The 24483-nt window shown below is 46.2% G+C and overlaps 2 protein-coding genes across 10 annotated transcripts in view; one reads left to right on the forward strand and one right to left on the reverse strand.

The window, feature by feature from the left end:
- The window catches only part of INTS9 (integrator complex subunit 9), an 88585-nt gene extending 75330 nt beyond the window's left edge, over positions 1-13255 (reverse strand). The window contains exons 1-2 of the mRNA XM_014610238.3: positions 13192-13255; positions 3306-3433 (exon numbers count right to left, since the gene is read on the reverse strand). Of these exons, the coding sequence (XP_014465724.1) occupies positions 3306-3433; positions 13192-13200 (137 nt within the window). The 5' untranslated portion in view covers positions 13201-13255. The remainder of the gene's footprint in view (positions 1-3305; positions 3434-13191) is intronic.
- Positions 13256-13451: 196 nt separating this feature from the next.
- HMBOX1 (homeobox containing 1) overlaps positions 13452-24483 on the forward strand; it is a 153555-nt gene continuing 142523 nt past the window's right edge. For 3 of the 9 annotated variants that reach the window (XM_059728444.1, XM_059728447.1, XM_059728449.1), the window contains exon 1: positions 13464-13524. In XM_059728444.1, coding sequence (XP_059584427.1) covers positions 13484-13524 — 41 coding nt within the window. In that variant the 5' untranslated portion in view covers positions 13464-13483. Of the gene's footprint in view, positions 13536-24483 lie in introns of all 9 variants that reach the window. The other 6 variants (XM_059728434.1, XM_059728436.1, XM_059728441.1 and 3 more) reach the window with 4 other exon arrangements.

A 24483-nucleotide genomic window follows, 5' to 3' on the forward strand; every position in this document is an offset into this window, starting at 1 on the left:
TATGCAGTTAAGGCAATTCAGTGGACACCACCAAACCAAAGAGCTGCCTTCAGTTCAGAGTTTGAGAGAGATCCCGAGAGGGACTCGGATCCTATAATCCTGTTGACTCAGGTAAGATTTGAAGACTTTCTGCACCCAACTCCATGCAGAGGTAGTCAGATGTAGGCTAAATAGGCTTCTAAATGAGAGACTTGAGCAGAGGCAGTGACTGAATGGCTCAAGGATGGAGGCGTAGAGGGCTGCATCCATCTCATTAGCATTGCAGAACGCAAGGATGGGAGACAGAGGGGTGATTAAAATCAGAGTGGTGGTGGAGACTGAGGACAAGATACAAAGCCAGATAAGCGGGATGAAAAGTCAAGGGAGTGAAAGAGTTGATGCCTCTCTGAAAACTAGGAGGGTGATTCTCAGTCAGGTTGGAGATGGGCAGGGAGGATGAAATGGAGTGAAATGAACTCCTTTCCTGGATCACAAAAACAATTAAACTGCAGTGCACTGGAGACTCAAGGAAGTTCATGTTAAGAAATGAGAAAGAACTGGAAAAAAAAATCCAACTCAAAGGAAGGGTTCAAGGGAAGAACAAGCGCATGCAATATGCTGCAAGTGATAAACTTTTAGATGAGGGAGGTGAGGGAAGCAAAAGAACATCTGGTGTTGTCAACTCCAAGGCAAACAGCTCCAGCCTCAAAATTAGTAACTGAGTCCTGGGTGGAAGTAAAGTTGAGAGACAGGGGGCAAAAAAGACTCTTTTCCTTAAAGTCAAAAAGTAGAACAGTTCCCACTGACATAGTTTTGACATTGTAATGCAGTGATTGATTAATCTAAAATAGCTAGAACTATCGCATAAATATTGTGAGCCAGTGTGACACTGTGCTAGACAGGAAAGGTTACGTGCACGTTCATTTTACCTCTTTGCATTTGACTTTGTTATAGGAGAGAAAATTTCAGGTGATCCACTTGTTTCCAAGGCCACAGGCTGGCGTGAGTGTTTGGGGAGGGGTAAATGCATGCTTTATGCATGAATGGTGATGGAACAAGTTGGTAAGAACAGGAAAGGGAGTCTGTGCAGCTCAGGCTAAGCAGCTTTGTGATCGACTTTGCCAAAGAACCAAAACAGCCAAGAATGTTCTTTCCCTCAATAAGCCAAGAAAAACAGGGCTTCTGTCACTGAAAATTTTAAGCAAACATGACACAGCTTATTTAAGTTAAAAGAAGAGGCTTCAAGTGGGTCTGTATCAGCTATCTTGAAAGAGGAAGTGTTACCAGGAGGACAGGAAATCTATCCATTGGTTAAGGCACTAGCCCTAGGACATGGGTTCAACCTTCTGTCCTGCCACCAGTTTTCTGAGAGACCTTAGGCAGGCTCAGACCTCTCTATGCCTCATTTTACCACCGGGAAAATGCAGAGTAGTGGCACTTCCCTAACACATGGGGGCCTGGAAGTGGAATAATTAGATTTAAAATTGTGAAGTGCAGCTAAGTTAACTAGGAACATGTAAGCACAAGACAGAGAGATATGGATCCCTAAGATCCAGCCGTGCTCTTCCATGAGATCTCACTGCCACAACTTCCAGCAACACATCCTACATAGAGAGCACTGAAGAGATGGGTTTTGTCCCCAGACCAATGTACTCAGGATATTGGTTGCTGCAAGGGGTGTTCAATCACTTTATTGACATAATCGATTAGATTTGGATCCAATTAGTTGCTTCCGTTATGTCAGAAGGGGTCAAATCTAATATCTTTCCCTATTGAGTTTGTCAGTTTTTGTGAGACATATTGGAGCTGCTTGGGGATTTTAGGTTATGACCTACAATTTGACTGCATATTCACTGTGTCTGCTGCGGGGAAAGGTAGTTAACGTGTCCTCAAGGAGTATTGATGACAGCAACTGTTAGACCCACCTTCCTCAATCACATAATTTTGCCAATTACTGTGCTCTTCCTTCTTGGGGCAGACTTATGAGCAGCAGCTCTGAAAACATCTGGGATCGTCAGATTTTCAAAATCACTTTAGCATCTACTGCTGTTTCTTGATGTAGCGTGTAGGGAGCCCATCAGATTTTGGACAGAGACTAGGTATCCATGCTGATTGTTTCATAAACTATGATTTTCCCATTTCCATAGAGATATGCACTATTGCTCTCCAAATCCACCATTTTAGTAACCTGCTCAATCTTGTGCATGAATAAAACCCACCCTAATTAAGTGCCTAGTTTCACTGCCTGCTGCACTGGTTTGCAACTGTGGTGCTGTGACGCAGGAGGTGCTCTTATTGCTGCTGTAGCAGCCAGGTAAAACTGCTCTGCACACAGGGTGTGGCATGCACACATGCCTGCTTTATTAGGGCTCTTAGTTTGCACCCTAAAGCAGGTGGAACTGTCCTGAGTGCCTCTGTTTCCAGGAGGTGCTGTGCAGTATTGGACTGGAAAGGGCTGGAGCATGAGCTTGTTCTCCTGTCTGCTTTAGGCTAATCAGGGAGCCCTACTGAGGCAGGAACATGTGCATGTGCCACAGCCCCTCCTGGGCTGGCTCTGCAGCAGATACATGGAGTAGTTTTACCTGGCAGCAGCATCATCACCAGTTGAGAAGCTCTGAGATAAGTTGTGCACAACAGTGATTCTCAACAGGGGATGCCGCCACATTCAAAGACACTTGCGGAGGGGTGCCCGGATCCTGAAAAGGTTGAGAACCACAGGTCTACTGATCGGAGCACAAAATCAGAGAGCTGACATGTGGGTTCTGCTCTTGGCTCCTCTACCAGCTCACCACGGGTCTCTAGACAAGTCACAAGCCATCACTACCACTCCAATTCTACCTGCCTCAACCGATGAGGTCAACTAAAATGCTCTTCATGTAATGATTTGAAAAGTGTAAGTGTTATTTTCTTTGCACTCATTCAGGCTCTGCAGAAGAGCCTGAGGAGAAGGTGGTTAAACAGTACTTGCTGGGTTCCCTGCACTCAGTTACCCATTTATCTCATCTCGCATGAAGAAGCCAGAAAGATGACAGATATGTGACCTCACTTGTGCTGAGCAGATGCAGCAATACTTTACTGAAGCTTAGAATAAATTATCTGGAAAAACCAATCAATAAATCCATAAAATGTCTTCCGTCTACTGAGCCAAAGGACGTTATTTTGATAAAGGGAATTTTTAAGTGAACAAAGTCTATTTATGATATCAGATGATGCTGTTCATTTGTACCCTTCTACCCCCTCCCTCTGCCAAGACAGCATTTCAAACAAAGCACTCCAACTGCAGCCTGAGAGACAAGGACTAAACGCTTACAAGCTGTAGTCCGTACCTCTGAACCAGTGGCAGCGGGAGGAAATTGAGGGCAGAAGTCATATCCAGTCCGCAGTCTAACATGATGGTGGTGGATTTGAACTTGAGTACGTTGCATGGCAAAGTTGGGTGGCCTGACAAGCAGTACTGAAAGAAGAAAACCAGAATCAGCCAGTGATCAGCCTTAACAAAGAAAACGCTAAGAAGGTTGCGTGTATTGGCTTTGATTAATAACAATGGCACAGTCTAATGAAATACACAGCTCCCTGGCACTTGGCCTTGCAGGGGAAATTATTCACAGGTAGACTGCGTGGGCAGCAGCCCTAAGTGTGCACTCACCTGCTTCCATTTCTCTATGAGTGAATATAAACCCTGGAGAGTGGGCAATCGCAATCACACGGACAGAACATCCTGTACCCTCGAAATCCCCAAGTGTTTTGCAAGTTTATCAAGCTAATATATGAATTATATAAACAGAGGTCATTTCAGATACACTTGAGAAACATCCACCTCTAGAATGGAGTGGCAGGTATTTAACAACGCACAGCAACAGTTTAAGCCAGAGGCAAAGAATAATTCTCCATGTAATTGAAACTGCAGGTGTAACATAATTGCACGAGTGAGAATGTCGCCAGGAACCAAAGATTAGCTTCCTTTCTTGGGGAAGGAATTCAAAGGGACTTTTCATGATCAAAAATGGCCAAGATTTTGGTTTTACATCTCAAAGACAGCACTTCCTCCCTGGTTATATTATGGTCATGCTTAGCTTTTAAATGAATGTTCTGATCAATTAAGACTAAGGATATCAATTAGGTGTTTAAATGTCTGTGCAGTGCTTTGAATACAGAATGCAAGTGTCTAAGTGCCTAGTTCACATTTTAATCATTTGTACCATTTGTATGCTTCATGCATTTTACTGTGTTTTGTGACTAAGGGTAGATTAGCAAATTTCTAACAGCACTCCCAACATATTAGCACAAGTCAAAAATTGTTGAATCACAGCTCCCAAGGAGAAAGTTTACCCCTAGCCCCCCCAAAGGTAGTTTCCAATCTTACTTAGAAAGCAATTATAATCTCATGTTGATCGTGAAGGCATGCTTTTTTGTATTTTCTTAAAATTTAGACCAGAAAACCTAAAATAAACAGTGTCTCTAAGGTCTGGTCGTCAGCACAGCTTTAAATGTGGGCCCTAAAGGTTATTTTATGAAGTCTCAAATATACAGTCCCACTGAAGTCAACAGAACCACTCATGGATATAAAATGAATTGCGGGCCTAAGACTTGGAGGACTATAACCTTAGCAATCACTGCCATCCATCCACCAAGTGCAAGGAGTTGTAGTAAAAACAAGCCCTATAAAATAATATTTTTACCTAATTAAACAAGAGTTATTAGTTAATAATACTATACTGATGATTTTTTACTAGGATCTCCCTTACCTTAATCATACAACCCCCCTTTTTTACCTTGAACAGATGAATATCCTCAGAAGCCTATTAAAAAAAATTGGAAATCCCCCTTTTTCTTTATGTCTTATTCATTGCCCCCTATTGACTTTCAGCTAATCTAAGTTATACTGCTTTTAAATTCAATAGGTAATTTCCATCCTGGTTATAACACTAATTATTATCTCAAGCTCATTAAAGCAGACCTGTGGCATGCCCCTGGGCCTGTCTAACCAGTGGGTCCATTTTGCTATGAAGTTTATATTTTTATGCATCTCTTCCATTTTTTTTTTAAACATACCTCGTTCACTCTTCTGGATATCTATCCCTTGATTAGAAATCATGACACACAAACAAAGCACCTCCCATCAACATATCTACTTAAGCCCATGGACTGCTCAACAGCCCTACAGAAGGGAGAAAAACAGACTTTGCAAAGGGAGCTGAGATGCTGATAAATGTGGGCTCTGGCAGACAGAAGGAAGAAGAAGGTCCAAACCCAAGAAGCCCTCCCAAAGAAAGCCCTGCCGATGCCCCCGTTGTTGATGTCGAGGGCTGCCAAGCTTGAGCTCCTCTGCTGATCATACATTTGACATCCCAGTCCTACAGCACTTAGGACTTCACTGGTTAAAAACTATCACTTTCAATTCTGACCGAAGCTGGTGCACGTGGCGGGGGGGGTCTGATCGAGAGTTAAGGTTATAACATTAGTGACAGCTCATGGCAGAGTCCGCTACCTGATTTGCCTTTACAGTTGTCAGGAGGACGTGGGGCCCCAATCAAAGTTCATTAAAGCTTTCAAACTTGCCGTTGGCTTCACTAGACTACGATTCAGGTGCCTGCTGCTAGACCTGCGCCTATTTTCTGGGTTTGCTATTCCAAATTCAAAATGAATGAATGAATGAATGACTAGGATTAAATTGGCAAGAAAACTACTAACCACCCCCACAAAAAAACCCAATCTGGATCTGATGTGACAGAAGACAGAAAGCATAAGAGTCATGGTCTTCAGTTATCTTGCTTATAAACTAAACCTCCAAGCATTTTATGCTCATATCAAACAGCACATACATTATTTTCCTTGGGATTCCAGCACAAAGCTGTTCTGGCAACTCCATGCAAATGGTTTCCACTCAGCAAGTAGAGAAATCCTGTGCCTCTTGCAATCTCACTACACTAAAGCATTGCAGATTTCCATAGCGTAGTGGTTCTTGACACTTTTAGACTCCATAACTTTTGTGAATTAAGGGCACTAGATTTAAAGAAAAACAACCTAATTTATGTATTACAGAGCTTACCTTCTTGTAGAAGGGCTAGGCAATGGGGATAGGGGACTGGCCAGGCAGGGACTACTCATGTATCTGTCTGCATAGGTATATGTAAGACCATATACGTATTAAAGCTTTAAGCTACCTATTAACCTCATTTAACAGATTGTCTCCAGCACCTGACACATTAAAATGAGTTGCTCAAAGTCACAATACAAGCCAGAGATGGAGAAAGAACTGGGGTGCTCCACCCCATAAACCCATGCTCTAATTACTATGAAGCAAACTTTTGTGTGATTTGCCAGCCTAATAGGTGAATGAATTTGAGTTTCTTAGAAAACTTGAGTGAACAAAACAAGCAGATCTATATTGGAAGCATCAGTTGTGCGCGCTCTCCATTCTCTCAGAAAAATGTTAAAAAAACTCATCATTAAAATGTCAAGAAATGTACTAAACCTCAGTTAAAAAAATAATCACAAAACAGAAAACGTTGGATTTCTGCTTTGTATTACTGTCAAGATAACATAGTAAAATGGGCCCATGTCCTGGCCCATCTCACAGGAGGGTTGTGAGAACTATTAACATTTCTTAGGGTGCATCAGTAGAAAGCACAAATGCTTTGCAATTCCCAGATCAGCCTCAAAATTATAGTTCTGTTCTTCTTTTCCTTTTTGGTGTCTTTGTGACGAGGTATTTAGCAGAATCCAGATTCGTTGGACTCTGGCAGGGCCGCACTGTGAGCGCTCCTGGTGTGGCCTGTACTCCTGTTCACACACACACTTAATCTGGTATGAAAAAAGAGTTAGAAAAGAAAGAGACCTATTAAGCTATCTAGCCCCAGATCCTCCAAGGTATTAGCTGTCTTACACCCATTCATTTCAATAGGCTTTAGGCACCTGAGTATGCCTGAGAATGCAGGTCCCTGTCCTCTTCTCTGCTGGTAAATAATTATTCCTTAATATACATCCACTAACTATTCTAACTGGTCACCAGTTTCCCAGACTAGATTTCTTTCCACCTTTGCCCCTGCTCTGTTTTCCTAAGGCATATATGTAACTGTTTCCTTACCACCTTTCTTATTTCTTTTCAAAGCTTAAAGATGCGTCTTCAGCTTCCTTAGCACACGAGGAGTCATTCATTAATCTCTCTTCTTTTCCCTGCTCCCAAACCCTTCAAGTACCACAGTCTTTAAACTTGCGAAATTAAGAAGTAGCTAGCCATGTGAGTCTAAAGTAAGGCAGAAGGCAAAGCAGGTGACAGATAGGGGGGACAATTGGTGACAGATAGGGGGGACAAGGCTGAACTCCTCAACGAGTTCTTTGCCTCAGTGCTCCTAAGTGAGGGGCACGACAAGTCTCTCACTGGCGTTGTAGAGAGGCAGCAGCAAGGCGCCAGACTGCCATACGTAGATCCTGAGGTGGTGCAGAGTCACTTGGAAGAACTGGATGCCTTTAAATCGGCAGGCCCAGATGGGCTCCATCCAAGGGTGCTGAAGGCACTAGCTGACATCGTTGCAGAGCCACTGGCGGGAATATTTGAACGCTCATGGCGCATGGGCCAAGTCCCGGAGGACTGGAAAAGGGCTAACGTGGTCCCCATTTTCAAAAAGGGGAGGAAGGAGGACCCGGGCAACTATAGGCCAGTCAGTCTCACCTCCATCCTTGGTAAAGTCTTTGAAAAAATTATCAAGGCTCACATTTGTGAGAGCCCGGCAGGACAAATTATGCTGAGGGGAAACCAGCATGGGTTTGTGGCGGGCAGATCGTGCCTGACCAACCTAGTCTCTTTCTATGACCAGGTTACAAAACGCCTGGGCACAGGAGGAGGGGTGGATGTCGTATACCTGGACTTCAGGAAGGCCTTCGATACGGTATCCCACCCCATACTGGTGAACAAGTTAAGAGGCTGTGATGTGGATGACTACACAGTCCGGTGGGTGGCGAATTGGCTAGAGGGTCGCACCCAGAGAGTCGTGGTGGATGGGTCGGTCTCGACCTGCAAGGGTGTGGGCAGTGGGGTCCCACAGGGTTCGGTCCTTGGACCGATACTCTTTAATGTCTTCATCAGTGACTTGGACGAGGGAGTCAAATGTACTCTGTCCAAGTTTGCTATGGGGAGAAGTGGACACGCCGGAGGGCAGGGAACAGCTGCAGGCAGACCTGGATAGGTTGCACAAGTGGGCAGAAAACAACACGATGCAGTTCAACAAGGAGAAATGCAAAGTGCTGCACCTAGGGAGGAAAAATGTCCAGCACACCTACAGCCTAGGGAAGGACCTGCTGGGTGGCACAGAGGTGGAAAGGGATCTTGGAGTCCTAGTGGACTCCAAGATGAACATGAGCCGGCAGTGTGACGAAGCCATCAGAAAAGCCAATGGCACTTTATCGTGCATCAGCTGATGCATGACGAACAGGTCCAGGGAGGTGATACTTCCCCTCTATCGGGCGCTGGTCAGACCGCAGTTGGAGTACTGCGTGCAATTCTGGGCGCCGCAATTCAAGAGGGATGCGGATAACCTGGAGAGGGTCCAGAGAAGGGCCACTCGTATGGTCAAGGGCCTGCAGACCAAGCCCTACAAGGAGAGACTAGAGAAACTGGACCTTTTCAGCCTCCGCAAGAGAAGGCTGAGAGGCGACCTTGTGGCTGCCTATAAGTTCATCACGGGGGCACAGAAGGGAATTGGTGAGGATTTATTCACCAAGGCGCCCCTGGGGGTTACAAGAAACAATGGCCACAAGCTAGCAGAGAGCACATTTAGACTGGACATTAGGAAGAACTTCTTCACAGTTCGAGTGGCTAAGGTCTGGAACGGGCTCCCAAGGGAGGTGGTGCTCTCCCCTCCCCTGGGGGTCTTCAAGAGGAGGTTAGACGAGTATCTAGCTGGGGTCATCTAGACCCAGCACTCTTTCCTGCTTATGCAGGGGGTCGAACTCGATGATCTATTGAGGTCCCTTCCAACCCTAACATCTATGAATCTATGAATCAGGGTGGCACTTTATAGACTAACTCATTCAGAGAGGCATGAGCTTTCAGAGGCTACAGCTTAGCTCATCGGGTACTAATCCATTAATAGGTCACGGTTCTCTGAATGAGTTAGTCTATAAGGTGCCACCCTGCCCTGCTTTCTGCATAAGATATTAAAATACACTATAAAGGGAAGCATTCTCTGATGGTGAACTACTACCTACAAGTAGTGGGGTACTGTTATATCAGATTGAGGAATGAGAGGGGACACATGTAGATTAATCCTTTGCATAATGATTAAGCGTCAGTGGTTTTCAACCTATGGCTCGTGGACCCCTGGGGGGGGCCAAAGACGATATCTAAGGGGTCTGCGAAAGATGACAATCAAAAGTATGTGAATAACCACGCTTACAATTCAAAGGGGTCTGCAGCTCCATTCGAATTTTTTTAGGGGTCCCTAGATGAAAGAGGTTTAAAAACCACTGATCAATGTGTTACAAGTATATAATCAGATACCAACAATTTCCTTTAGAGGGTTCCTATATTTCTTTGGGTGCTGGGTATGACCATAAACTGCATCCAACTGGCAGGCTGGGTGCTAATGTTGCGGGGCTACTCATGGTGGGGTAACTCCAGTAAAATACCCCAATGTTGCAACCTCGAGGGTAAGGCAAGTATAGGGTGCCTCAAAACCCTAGCTTCAACTGCCTTGTGGGTACTCCTTGGCTGGAGAAAGGCTAAGGGAGATCACACTGACAAATGCACCCTCACTGAGGCACTAGGCAGTCAGCAACAGGTCTTATCTGTTGCTGTCTGGCAGAAACTACCGCCCTTGAGGCACTGAACATCTGAACTCGGTCTGGCCTTTGGATTCTGTCTCAACGGTCTAAAGTGGGGATGGCAGGCTTTGGGCAGCCCCCATACTCTCACTTAGGAATATGCATTGAAGGCCTTGGTGTGATGATCATAGACCTCTTACATGAATACAACATGATCCAGAGGATGGACAGTTGCCTATTATTATATTTCTCTGAAATTAAACTGGTAACTCTACTCCAGGCTCTGCCGTCAAAGGAGTGCGTGCACTGGATAAGCTCCTTAGGTTATGCAGGTATTTTTAAGAAGTACAGTAAAGGCCTCATTATCTGGCATGAGCAGAGAACAGGGGGTGCCAGAAATCTAAAAATACCGGTTACCTGAAGTACGGAGGTTGCTGGCCAGACGCAGAGCCGGGGCAGGTGGGGGTGGCGGCAGCCAGATGTGGAGTGGGGAGGTGGCAGCAGTTACATGTGGAGCAGCAACAGCAGCAGGGTTCAGCGCGGAGCAAAGCTCGGCACAGCAGAGCAATGGCAGTGCAGGGCAGCCCACGCGGAGCGGCCGTGGCAGCTGCCGTGTGCGAGCTTTCCCCTGCGTCCGGCCGGCCAGAAATTCCAGTTAACAGAGTATTCTGGCTAGTTAAATGTCAGATAGCAGAGATTTTACTGTACTGAGTGCCAACCTATGCCATCTACACCTTCCTCAGACAAAGGTACTCAACACCTGTGGAAGTCAGCCCAACCTTTCTTTGCCTGAGGAAAAGAAAAGCTACAGATTGTCCCTGTACGCTGGGACATGACAGTCCGAGCCGGAGGGAGGAAAACTTGGTAAAGTGGCTACAAAGAATGATAACTAAAATAATTGAAATGGAAGGCACCTTAAGAGGTCTTCTAAATGAATCCTCTGCTCAAAGCAGGATCCTCTAAACCAGTGACCCAAGGGGTGATTTCAAGGGGTGCCTTGAAATCCTATCGGGGGGGCACACAACACTAGCACTGTTAGGTGTACAAACATGATTCACATGATGAACCAGGGTGGACAAAAATCAATGATTTTTTTTAATTAAAAGTTGAATTTTTTTATTTAAATCAGATTTTTCTGATTGAATCATATCGATTTTTTTCTTACGATTTTTAAAAAATAAACCTACATAAAAATAGTTTAAACTTAAGATATGTTAGAGCTCAAAGATATCATCATGGAATAGGGATTATAACTTCTAATTATATACTATTTGAAACAATATATTCATGTAACCTTTTTAGAGAAGCTTTATAAATAGGTCAAAACAGGCCATAGACTATATTAGGGTCCAATCTTATGGGGTTCCCAAAGGATTCTCCAATGATTAGTAAGGATTAAAGAAAACTATTCTACCCAGTGGAACTCAGTGCTCAGTCTAGAAAATCCCATTAAGCATCTCTGTGATGTTTAGTTTCAGTTCTCAGACTGTGGATTTGTCTCTCCAGAGGTAACACCCCTGTTAACAGCAGTACACAGAGATGAGAGAGAACCGACCCAATTACCTACGGATCAGCCCTCTTGTCTCGGCAAGTTTGTGTATGCAGAGTCAAGCTTTTGCCCCACTCTAAAAGTGCAAAGTTTCAAAAAGTTAAATGAATAAAGGATTGTTGGGGGTGGAGTAGATCTGGGCAAGGAGGAAGAGTCTAGACATAATGCAAGGACGGGATGGCAATAGAAACAAAAGAAACATTTTTAGCAGAATATTCCAAAAGTCTTGAGGAATAAGTTTCTGAGTATAGCTTCTTCACTAATTTGAGATCTAGCGAGGGAATGATATGGTAGAAGGGAAAACCTATCATGGCAGCAGGCTGGCCAAGCCATAAAAGAGACCCAGGTTGGGAATATTTTAATGAAGGTTATATCAAACATCAAGAATGCACTTTTTGTAGAAAATAATGATTAAAATTGAGGGTTCTTGATTTAAAACAACTGTATTTAAATCAAAACCACCCTCTGATGAACCTAGAAATTTCAAATAGGAATCCTTGGGTTAAACACATTTAGATCTGTTATGATCTTTCTGAGTTCTTTGCATCAAAAAACCCGCTCTATGATTTTTCCATAGTTAAAAATGTGTGAACAACAAAACTGCCATTTACAGAATGACATCATAGGTCCAATTGCCCAGGCTCTTGTGTCATGGGGCAGCAGAGAGCAGATGCTGAAAGGGAGAGTGAACAAGGCATGATAAGGGATTTTTCCCACTCTTCCTCTCACTTGCAGCCTCCAGGCATTTTCTGAGGGGTGCCCCATGTCTAACAAGGTTGAGAATCAACCTCTAAAATTGTCTAACATGCATTTAAAAAAAAAACCAAAAAAACCCCACTTTCCAGCACCAGAGGTTTTGCAGCCTTTTCAGGTCACCTCTTCCAGTGCTCAACCAGCCTCGCAGTTAGAAAGTTCTTCCTAACATCTAACCTATATCTCCTGTGTTGCACGTCAGAGGCCATTACTTCTTGTCCTGTAAACAAAGACAACAGTTGATGGCCGTCTGCTTTACGACAGCCCTGGGCATATCTGAACAGAGTTATCTACTGCAAAAGAAGAGCGGTTACAAAGAGGAGGGCGATCAGGACTGGGTTATCTGACTAGACAGTGTTATATCAGAGCTTTCCTCCCCATAAGTTTCTCTAGTGCCCTGTAAACTCAGGTGGAAATCGATGCTCAGCTGCTCCCAGCACTGAGCAGAGACGCTCACCAACCTGCCGTGCCCTCCGCAGCCCCAGCTCCCTGCCCAAGATGCACCTCCAACACTTCCCTCCTAAACTGCCCCCCCAGACCCAAGATGCCCCTACATCATCCCCCCAAACTGCCCCCAGCGCCACCCCAGATGAAATGCCCCTCCACTGCCACCCAAGAACTTCACCCAGTGTCAAACCGGTCCCAAGATACCCCTCCACCACCCCCAAAAACTGCCCCCAGTGCCACCCCAGCCCCAAGATGCCCCTCTACTATCCCCCAAAATTGCCCCCAGGGCCACCCCAACAAACTACTTCAGTGCCACCCCAGCCTCAAGATACCCTTCCACCATCCCCCAAAACCACCCCAGCCTCCAAACACCCCTTTCCCTCAAAAAACCACCCGAGCCCCAAAATACCCCTCCACCATCCCCCCAAACCACCCCAGTGCCACCCCAGCCCCCATATACCCCTCCCCCAAAACGGCCACGCTCCTCCCCCGCCCCCCCGGTGCACACAAGCCTGTTTGGGGCCTTAATACAGGCATGAACCCCCAGCCTAGGCCCCTCCTGTGCCTCAGTTTCCCCATGTGCAGGACGGGGCCCTCCAGCAAGGTGGGGAGGGGGAGCAGGGGCCAAGGCTGAGGCTCCCCAGGACACAGGAGGGGGAAGGACAAGAGAGCCCCCCCCCGGCCTGCACCGCCCCACTCACCAGCTTCATGCTGCCGGCCTCTTCCCCCCTGCCCCTTCCTGCCCTGCCTCTTCCCCCTCCCAGCGCGCGGGGCACGCTGGGACCTGTAGTCCCTCCCCGCCTCCTCAGCCGGCGGATGAGGTCATGCCCGGGAGGCATGCCGGGAGCTGTAGTCGGCCGGCCGCGCTCCCTGATTGGCGGGCCGCGGGGCACGCCGGGAGTTGCAGTCCGCGGGCCGCCCGCCGTCCGCCGCCCTGGGGAGCGGCGAACTACAAGTCCCAGGGCCGCGGCGCGGCGGCAGGTGGGCGCTCGGATGTTGATATCAACATGGCGCTCGTCAGGCAGACAAAGACGGTCCGTCTGGGGTGAGCCCTGAAAGGGGGTGTGAGGGGGAGGGAGGGGTTGCCTGTGTATCCTCCTCACTTCGTATTTCGGGGGGGCTGAGGGGGTGGCACCCCTTCACTGTATGTGGTGGGGATCCCCTCGTGTGTCTGGGGTTGGGGGTCGCAACCCTTCACTCTGCGTGCGTGTGTGTGTATGTGTGTGTGTGTGTGTGTGTGTGCGTGCGTGTGTGCGGGGGGGGGTCTGTGTGTGTCTCCTTGTTACTTTGTAAATTTTTTTTTGGGGGGGGGGGCTGGGGGGTGAAGCCCCTACGTGGTTGTGTCTGGGGCTTGGGGTGTGAGGAAAGGTTGGGGGGGCAAATCCCTTCATGGGTCTGGGATTGGGGGGGTGGGGGTTAAATCCCTTCTTGGGTTTGGGACTTGGGAGGGGGGGGTTAAATCCCTTTGTGGGTCTGGGATGGGGGGGGTTAAATGCCTTCGTGGGTCTGGGAATTGGGGGGGCAGGGGTTAAATCCCTTCGTGGGTCTGGGCCTGGGGGGGGGGGGCGTTAAATCCCTTCATGGGTTTGGGACTTGTGCGGGGCGTTTAAATGCCATCATGGGTTTGGGACTGGGGGGGGGGGGTTAAATCCCTTCATGGGTTTGGGACTTGTGGGGGGCGTTTAAATGCCATCATGGGTTTGGGACTGGGGGGGGGGGTTTAAATCCCTTCATGGGTTTGGGACTTGTGGGGGGGGGGTTAAGTCCCTTTGTGGGTCTGGGACATGGGGTGTGAGGAGAGGCTGGGGCGGGTGGTGAAATCCCTTCCTGGCGCGTGTCCGGGATGCTGGGTGTGAGGAGAGGCTGGAGGGGTGAAATCCCTTCCTGTGTCCGGGACTTCGGGTGTGAGGAGAGGTGGCGGGGGGTGAAATCACTTCACGTGCCCGGGACGTGGGGTGTAGGGCAAGGCTGGTGCGCGTCCGGGATGCTGGGTGTGAGGAGAAACGGGGGGGCAGCGTCCCCTCGTATTTCAGGGGGAGGTTGGGGCTGGGAAGAGGGTGAAACTCCCTCCTTCTCTATGTCCAGGTTGGAGAGGGGTGAGGGGGGCAGCGTCTGCCTTCGTACGCTCATGACTTTGTTTTTCAGGGGGAGACTGGGGCTGGGAGAAGGAGAAATCCCTTCCCCACATGTGGAGCATGAGGAGACATTGGGCGGAGGGTGGGGGGATGTTTGCCTTCATATCCTCATGACTTGGTATTTTAGGGAGAGGCTGGGGCTTGGGAAATCTCTTCTCCCTGCACATCTGGGATGTGTGGGGCCCTGAAACTGCCCTAGGGAAGAGTGGCTGCTGCTGCTGGGGGCGGTGGGAGGGAGGAAAATGCCGCATGGCTGCTCTTTTTTTTTTTTTTTTTTTCTTTTTTTATCCTGGCCCTATGCTTTTTTGGCTTTGCCGCGGAGTTAGAATAATACCGGCTGGGAGTCGCGTCTTCCTTCAGGAACTGCGAAACGCAGGAGCCCGGCAGAGCTTTTTGCCCCCTCTGTGTTGGCCGGTGGGTTTATTGGTGGGAAGTGGCAGTTAGAAGTGTCGCTGAATCCATCTGCAGGGCATTTCTTTGGAAACAGTTTCTGCAGCAGCTCCGTTTCTCTCTGGCTTCTGGCCCTTTGGCGGTGGGTGATGCTTTCCCCAACCCCCTTCACATGGGGGAGGGGGAGGATGCCTTTTTTTGGCGGGGGGAAGCTTGCTTGTGCGGGGGTGATATTTCCAAGTCGCTGAAGTCGGGTATATTTTGGTTGCTTCTGGAGTTTTTTGTGGCATCGAGGGAAGTGCAAAATCTATACCAACTGAAAGCTGTGGGTTTTAACCTGGGGAAGGAAGTGTTAAACTGATGGGCAGAGTCGTGATGTGAGAACAGCGAGTCTGATGGGCACTGGCCGAGTGCCCCAGAGGCCAGAGGGGATAGTGGAGAAGGACCCAGTGAAAGGGATGACATTTGCATGGTTTGACACCCCAGAAAATAAAATTGTCATATAAACGGTTTGTGCTAAGCAGACAACTTTTGGGCTTGCAAAATCCTGGAGTGGCTGTCTGGGTCCTGTGATATAGCTAACTCATTTCTGCAGGGCTCATCAGGTGCAAGAGCCTCTCTCTGCTTCCTTCCTCGGATGGTGCAGCTGGCATCTGATTTCCTCCATAGATGGGAGAGGAGGAGCCCAGTGCAGTTTTTTTTTTTTTTGTTTTTTTTTTCCCCCCTGAGATGATTGCATTTTCTTTGGCCTTGCCGTACCCTGCCTCATTAGTAGGAACTGCCTTTCTCTTTATTTATCTAACATTAGGCCAGGCTCACAGGGATGCTGGTGAGAGGGGAGTGGGTGTATGTGGATATATAACTCTGAAGACTTTTCTTTAGTCGCTGTAAGATCATGCTGGGGTATGGTCCTGCAACAGCAGACCGTAAACTTTGTTTATTTGTGTGCGTCTTGACTCTCCTTCTGCTCTTTCAGCTCCAAATCCTTAAGGAGAAGGTAGGGAGGCAGAAGGTGTGTGGGGTGGGGAGAGGGCAGAAGGTGTGTGGGGTGGGGAGCAGTACATTACATGTACTGATATTTTGAACTTTTTTAGCTTCAGGCAGATTTATATTTCTGGTTGTGAAAATTATCTGCTGTCTCTGTGTCCTCAGAGCTCTGGGTTCTCTGAGGTGGGACAATTCTGCTCAAACTAAAGTGAAATGCTTGCATCTGGGGATGCCGTGTCCCCTTCTGACACACAAGTTCTTCGTCTTTAACCCTGAGTCAGGCACAGCTTTCTGTACAGACAGAATTGTCTAGCGGGCTGAGCATGGGATCAGGAACAAGGACGTGGTGTTTAACTCTGCTGTGCCTGTTCTCTTAATCTTCCTCCCATTCTGTTAGCACTGTTGCTAGCAGTCAGCCATCAGCATTTTTAATCCTGTGTCATCTACCTCCGTTCAGAGCAGGTCTAGACGACATTGTAGCATGTGGGCTGCCAGGCATTCTTCCTGGGCATGAAACTGCAATGTTGCCAGAGAATTGGTGGGAAATTCTCAGAAAATCCTAGGTAGCTGAGACATTCCTCTTTCTCCCACTAATTTTGGCAAGTTGCTTCAGTCTTGAAAGCATATTCCGTTGTACAAGCACAACTATAATAGTTTGTGCCTACATGGCCACCTGGTAACGAGCTCCCGTTGTGCTAGATGCTCTGCAGAGTGGACATGGACCCTTCCTGCTCAGAGAAGTTTACCCTATGCCTGTTTCCATGTCTGTCATGCAAGGATTTCTTCTGCTCTCCTTCAGAGAGGTGGGGCCAGCAAATGTCTGAGCAGTGCTTGGAAAATGAAATCCCAAGTGTTCCCTGATGCACTCATTTTGTCATGATAATGAAGTGGCATATGCGTAAGTTCAGGGAGGAGTTTGAATTGTTCTCTGCCTTTGTTTCGGGAGCTAAGGAAACCCTGGGACTAAAGAAATTCAAGTTTCTGTAGTGAAATGCACTTGTTCTGCTAACACTTTAGCCAGTGTGTGCCTTATGCAGTCTGGACCTTCAGTGTGCAGTTCTGGGGAGTGGGGAAGACTCTAGATAAGTGTGTGTGGTGGGAGCTGGGGGAATGAATATTATTCTGATGCAAGAAACAGTTTAACTTAAAGCATGCTGATGCCTCCCTTCCATAAACAGGGATTTTTGAAGATTGCCTTTTATGCTAACAGCTACTGGTTGCATGAGAGATTCCTGAGTGTAGTCCTTTCTGTGCAGCGCTCATAGGGTTTTGAATGCAGGATCAGAGCAGTTTATGGGCATGTTCTTCACCTTCAGGGAACTTCAGGATTTGGAGTCAATCAGGTTAAAAAATGCTGTCAGCGTAAAAATCTTATTGCAGCAGAACAGATAACTTTACCTGTCTTACAGATAACTTAATGCAGTTTGTTTGTTGTCTGGGCTGCTCCCAGCTGGGATGCTTTTATAGTCAGTGCAGTCAATGTCACTTTACATTGATTTTAATGCAGCTTCACGCTGGCTCTGGTAACCACCTACAACTCCTTGTGGGATTGGGCCTTTAGTTTATACATGTCCTGATGGTATTACCTTGTGTGTTCACATAAGTGTCATATTACTGACAAGGTTTTTGGTTGATTTTTGTGGGGGGGGGGGGGAGAGGGTCTTTTAAACTATATGCCTCTTAAGTTGATTTGGTAATGGAGTATTCAGTCAAGAGCTGGAAACTGTAATTCATTGCCCCTGTATAAACGAGTGCAGTAACCCAGGAGATATCAAGACTAGGCACTGTGTTATGCACCTAGTTAGAGACCTGAAAAATGATAGTAAAAGGCCTTGATTCTGCAAAGAAAGTTTATTTTCTACCAATGGGGACTTTTTACCACCTTTAATTTTCCCTGAGCCTGAGGAAGGGTGTGTGTGCCCAAAAGCTTGCAGAAAAAAGATATTTTTTTTGCAATTTTTTAGTTGGTTTAATATGTGGTATCATCTCTGAATCAAGAGGTCTAGAGTTTTTGCATTTCTTTTTGATTCTGCAAATGCTGATATACACGTTTAACTTTGAGAAATGCAAGTGGTCTTATTGAAATCAATGGGATTCCTCACGTGCTTGAAGTTACTGCAGGTAAAGTGTTAACAGTTTGGAGGTTTGAGTAAACATGAAAGAACCTTTAAAAAAAAAAATCAATGCATTTTTCCCATTTTACAGACTGCAGACTGAGGCACAAAGAGCAGCTTGTCCACTGTGAGGCATGGAGTTTGTGGCGGAGCTGGGAATTGAACCCTGGTGCCAGAGTCTCAATCCAATGCTCTGATCACAAGGTTGTGCTTTCTCTTGGGTTTAAGTGGCCGGCTGCCAGATTTTAAAAATAATGCCAGCATAGGTGTTTTTCTTTCTTAAAGTTTCAAACCTCTGGATCCTAAGATTACTTTTGTTTTTCAAATGAGTCTTGAAAATATTGGGTTGGAGAGCTTCATCCACACACAGCTTCTCTGATGTGAAACTCTCCTGAAACGGCATCTAACAAGCGAAATTTTGTTGAAATCAAGCAAGGAGTTTTATTATTAAACATCGATAAACTTGTGCGAGCGGTGGTGGTGGGGTGGGATGGTTGTGAACAGTGTCATGGCATGGTCTTCATTTGCAGGTTAGCGAAGAAAATATTCTCGGATTGAGGCAGTCATGTGGTCTACCACAAAAAGAGTGGAAAATCGGTTCTCTAGTAGCTGGCCAACTGAAAATTTCATCTTGTAACTGTGAAAGACACATTTATTTTTATGTTGTGCCTGCTAAAAATGTTGCCAGTGAGATACTAGGTTGGAAATCTGTTCTCTTTTGAGTTTAGCGGTGTTTGTTTTTTTCAGTCAAGGTATTTACACAGGGTTAGTCTGTATCCAAAACCAGTTGTTAAAGGCTCTGCAATGAGTCTACCCTTCAGACCGGGGTTGTACTGAAATGTTGCTGCTCGGTGCTATTTGAAATGCCGGTCTCAGTCGAGAGTCGACCCGTTTCCCATATTATGCTGCGTGTATGAACTGTGCTGCTGAGCAAAGTGCTCATTTCACAGCTATGAAACTGCTGCTATCACAATTATTGCATCATAAAGTCTAACCTAATCAGAAATGATCGATTTATGGCCATAACTTATTTGAAGCATTGATATAGTGTGGCTTTAAAACTTCAGATGATTCATTATAGCTGCGATGCTGTCCTTATTAACAGCTCCGCAATAAAGTAATACTTTGCACTTTCATTTATAGATCTTAAAGCACTTTACTGGGGTGTGTCAGTATTTTCCAGATAGAGAAACTGAGGCTCAGAGGCTAAGTAACTTGCCCAAGGTCATATACATTGTGGCACTAGCAGTTGAAAATAGGAGTCTCTTTGCTCCCAATCTCATGCTTGCCGGTGCTGCGTTTTATTTTTTACCAGCTTAAGGAATTTCAGGTCGATCTTCTGCAGGGGTGAGGGCTTCCCAGCTTTGAGAGACTTGTAGTTTAGTCGCTATCATTGTCCTTAATCCCCCTTAATTCTTTTCAAGCCATCACAGTTCTCTTTCCTCCCATACTGAAGCCACCATACACATAACCTTCTATATGACTGTTAAGGGCCCAATTCTTTGTTCCTCTGTATCTTTCCTTCTCCTGATTTCAGTAGGAGTTTTACTTGTTGGGCTCTAGATCTATTCTAAGAGTGTGCAAGCATACACTTATATGTTGCCAGATGGTTCATTTCAGCATCTCATTTAATTATTTTTAGCGGACATGCTAAGCTTGAACAATTGTTCATCTTCAGAATTGAAACCCAACCTGTGATTGGTTATTTTTCTCAGAAACTTTTGTCATGATTTTTTCTCCCACTCTTCAGTTCTTAATCTAAGTTTCACAGTGAATGTGAAGTTCAGAGGCACTTCCCTTTAAAACAGAGTTGCAGTAGTGCACTGCTTTTGACAGTGTGTACTGCCTCATCTTTTTTCCATGTGGCAAGAGTAGATAGAAGGGGGTTACTTAACCATTTCTCTTGCAGGATTTTCAGATGTATAATTTAATTTTTTTTAGGTACTTTTGGGTTTGTTGTGATTATTAGACTCTAACATAGTTTTAATAGGCTTATCCCTTCATCAAATGTTATTTGGCTACATTTTACTAACTTAGTTCTTTGTGTGGTTGACAGCACACCTAGCACCGTGCTATACCCTGTTGGTGAATTTTTCCAGCTGGTTAGTCTTTTTGGGGATGGAGTACTGTTTTCAGACCTATTCAAGGATATCCTAATCCATTGTCCTCTCCAAAGGCTGCAACCAGTAGATGATACTTTCCTTGGTTTTTATTATAGAAATAGGAAAATTCCCTGGAGCATGAAGGTGATGAGGAAAAGCATTCTTCTCTTGTAAATGTCTAAACAGACATAACACTTCATATGAAGTCCATTCACTGCAGTGAAGGCAAAGGAGGCATTGAAACCTATAAGCGGTGAAGGAAATACATGGAGTATTTGACAAACTGCTGCAAATACATGAGACAAATTGATTGTGCTTTGCCATAAATATCCTGTGGCTGAATCTCACTTGCCCTGCCCTGAGTTTGATTAATTTGGGATGGCATTCAACACCAATGCTGCCTTGTGTTCATTTTATTAAAAAAATCCCAAAACATAACTTCAGTGAATTTTTTTCTGTACTCAAATAGGATAACTGCTGCTCATGACATAATAGCAACAAGTTCTGTTTTGGTCTTTAAAAATGGTCTTCCTGAACATCTAATTTCATTTCTTTGAAGAGCCCACAGTTCTGGAAATGAAGAAGTGGAGCATATGGCCACTTCCTGCGTTTTGACCTGCCTACTTTTGAGTGCTCAAGTTGTCACAGAATCTGCTCCTTGTGTTGCCAGTGGTTCGGTAATACTAATCCAAACAGAAAGCACTTAGTTCATTCTTAAACTGCCAGTGCTACTCCTGCTAGGAATATTTATTCCATTTTTTTTTTTTTTATCCTGGATGTTCTCTCCCTGATGTAGCATCTCTGATCGCAGCTTCCACTTTTGCTGGCAGCGCTTTATGGTTTTATTGGCAGAGTTTCATAGCTGGGCAGTGGTGTTCACAGCATGTGGTAGCACTCGCATGTAAGCCGTATTGAAATGTCAAGGAAGAAGGTGTGCCTTAGCCATTGCGCGACTTGGCTATTGTTTATCCAGGTTGTGCCACAGTTTTTTTCCTGTCACCTTGGCAAGTCACCTAGCCTCTCTGGGCATGTCTGCACTGTGGTGGCAGTGCATCTTGGCAGGGATACTTTGCACCTTCTGGGTTTGCTTGGGTCTTGAACCAGTGAAGTTGCTCTGAAGCTGTTTGCAGTAGCTGATCTGTAGCGCATTGGAGATGGGCTGTAAGAGTGACTGCTGGGGTCACACCTCATCAATGTGCGTCTGGGTTAGACATTCATGAGCAGGGAGCAATGGGTGGGATTTGTTTTGGGTAGTCCTTTCACTGCAGTGTAGACACATGCCTGGGGAAATGGATAGTAATGTGAAGGTAGTTCTTCACAGGGATGTTGTGAGGCTTCATGTTTAGTAGGCTCTTCGAGACCGTGGCTGGACAGTGCAATATGACTGCATGCTAATCTCATTATAATAAACAACTGAAATATAGAGGCTACTGAGATGAATAACGTAGCCTTATTTATGTAGCTTGAGTCACTAGTTTTTATACTAATTTGATTTAAAAAAAAATATTTTTGTATGACAGATGGAAGGGAAAATCCAGCTCATCATCCGATTTCTCAAACAAGCAACAATCTTTAACCCTTCTGCTTCATGGTTCTGTGCTGTACCTAGAATTTGCAATGAGTAGGTACGAAGTGCATTGGATACTCTTAGCATTGGGATTCTATCAGCATGATGGATGCAGTCTGGTTTAGTGATCCGAACACCAGACTGAGCAACAGGAACGCCTAAAACTGATGCCTAGCTCTTTATTTTTTTGCATCTGTAAAACTGGGTGATAGTTACCATATGATATAGATTGTTTAAGATTTGGTATCAGAAGGAAATACTAGATCTGTGCTGACCTTTTGTACATCAGAGGTCCTGAAATTTCACTTCTTTGTAGACAAGGACACCAAATAATTGGCATTTAGTTTAAAAGAATCTCTTTCAGAAAGGCATCAGCCTTGATATGAAGAAATTGAGAGAGAATACCCTATTTCCCCCTGGGTAGGATGGTCACATATCCCAGTTTAGCTGGGACAGTCCAGGATTTCGGGGGACAGTCCTGGCTGACTGTTGAGAATTATAATGGGCATCCTGGAAATGCAGGGTCACAGGGTGCAGTCTAACTTGGAATCTGGCAGCATGGAGTACTTTGCAGGTGGGCAGGCAAGCACTGCTGCCTGCCTGGCATGCTGCTCTGCTCCCACCGACTTGTGAGAGCATGGTGGTGTCGGGGGGCATAGACTCATAGAAAGTGAGGGTTGGAAGGGACCTCAGGAGGTCACATCTAGTCCAGCCTTCTGCTCAAAGCAGGACCAGCCCCAACTGCATCATCCTAGCCCAAACTTTATCCAGCTGGGTTTTGAAACCCCCCAAGGCTGTAGCTTCTGCCATCTCTCTGGGTAGCCTGTTCCAGTGTTTTACTACCCTCCTAGTGAGAAAATTCTTCCTAATATCTAATCTAAAAGTCCTTTGCTGCAACTTGAGCTCATTGCTCCTTGTCCTGTCATGACTGAAAATGGTCCAGCCCCATCCTCTTTGCAACCCCCTTCAGGTAGTCGCGTCTCCTCTTTTCTAAACTAAATAAGTGCAGTTCTCCCAGTCTTTCCTCACAAGTCATGTCCCACAGCCTCCTCACCATTATTGTCACGCTCTGCTGGACCCTCCCCAATTTGTCTACATCCTTTCTGTAGTGGGGGTCCCAAAACTGGACACAGGACTCCAGATGTGGCCTCCACAGTGCTGAATACAGGGGAATAATCACTTCCCTGGACCAGAGCAGCCCAGGATGCTGTTAGCCTTCTTGGCAACAAGGGCACACTGCTGGCTCATATTCGGCTCCTTGCACACTCACCCCCAGGTCCTTTTCTGCAGAGCTGCTGCCCAACCAGTCAGTCCCCAGCCTGTTCCGGTGCATGGGATTTTTCTGTCCTAAGTGCAGGAGTTTGCACTTGTCCCTGTTGAACCTCATGAGATTCCTTTTGGCCCAACCTTCCAACTTGTCGAAGTCTCTCTGAACCCTAGCCCTACCCTCCAACATAACTACTACTCCTCCTGCCAGCTTGGTGTCATCTGCAGACTTGCTGAGGGTGTATGCTGTGCCATCTTCCAGGTCGCTGATGAAGACATTAGACCAAACTGGCCCCAGGACTGACCCCTGGTGCACTCCACTTGATACCAGCTGCCAACTAAATATCGAGCCATTGATTGCTGCTCTCTTAGCCCAATGTTCCAGCTAGTTTTCTATCGCACTTACAGTCCATTCATCCATGCTTCTTTGGTTTGCCTGCGAGAAAGTTGTGGGAGACTATCAAAAGCTTTGCTAAAGTCAAGATATATCATGTCTGCTGCTTTCCCCACATCCACAGAGTCACTCACCTTGTCATAGAAGGCAATCAGGTTGGTCAGGCATGACTTGTCCTTGGTGAATCCATGCTGACTTCTCCTAATCACCTTCTTCTCCAAGTGCTCAGAAATGGATTTCTTTAGGATCTGCTCCATGATTTTTCCAGGGCACTTTCCCAGTTATCCCAGATGTCCTTATGGTTAGCCTACCTACTTGTCAAATGTCTCTGGTTAGATTAAGGAGCCCTTTCAATCTTCTTAGCTGAGCCAAACAGATTCAGCACCAAGAGCTGCGGAACCCAAACAAGTTAATTCAAGATAAATGAAAGATAGGATTGCAGCCTGTTGACTGCTTTGTGGTAACCTACCACATGCGTGCTTTTCCCCTCCCATCTGAGGAGCAAGCTACAGTGGGTTAGTGCTCGCTTACCACACTGTAAAGCAGGGCTGGGCAATTATTTCAGGCGGAGGGCCGCTTACTGAGTTATGGCAAGCCATTGAGGGCCACAAGACAGGCAGCCAGGGGCAGATAAATATTAATTTCTTAATTTTTTAGGGGCCCCGTGGGCTGGATAGAATGGCGTGGCGGGCTGCATCTGGCCTGTGGGCCGCATTTTGCCCACTTCTGCTGTAAAGGCATGCATCCAGGCCATTAGCAGAAGGCAGCTGATGAGTTGCATATCCCCACCCTCTTTTACCTTGTGGTAAGTTGCTTTTTGTGTCCTTGCTGCAAGATTTGCTGTAAGGCATTTTTATGGTTCCCTTTTGCATCCCTCCTTCTTTCAGCAGTGTGAGCATCAGAGCTGGATGTGCTTTTTCAGTACCTGTCTTACCACTGCTGTATGCAGAGGTACAATACCCCGCCCTGCTCACTTTTTCCCTGTTTACACATCCAAGAATTGCACTAACTCTTGCTTTTTGCAGCATTGCAGCAGGA

The sequence above is a fragment of the Alligator mississippiensis genome, chromosome 1 (assembly GCF_030867095.1).
Source record: "Alligator mississippiensis isolate rAllMis1 chromosome 1, rAllMis1, whole genome shotgun sequence".
Taxonomy (NCBI): Eukaryota; Metazoa; Chordata; order Crocodylia; family Alligatoridae; genus Alligator; species Alligator mississippiensis.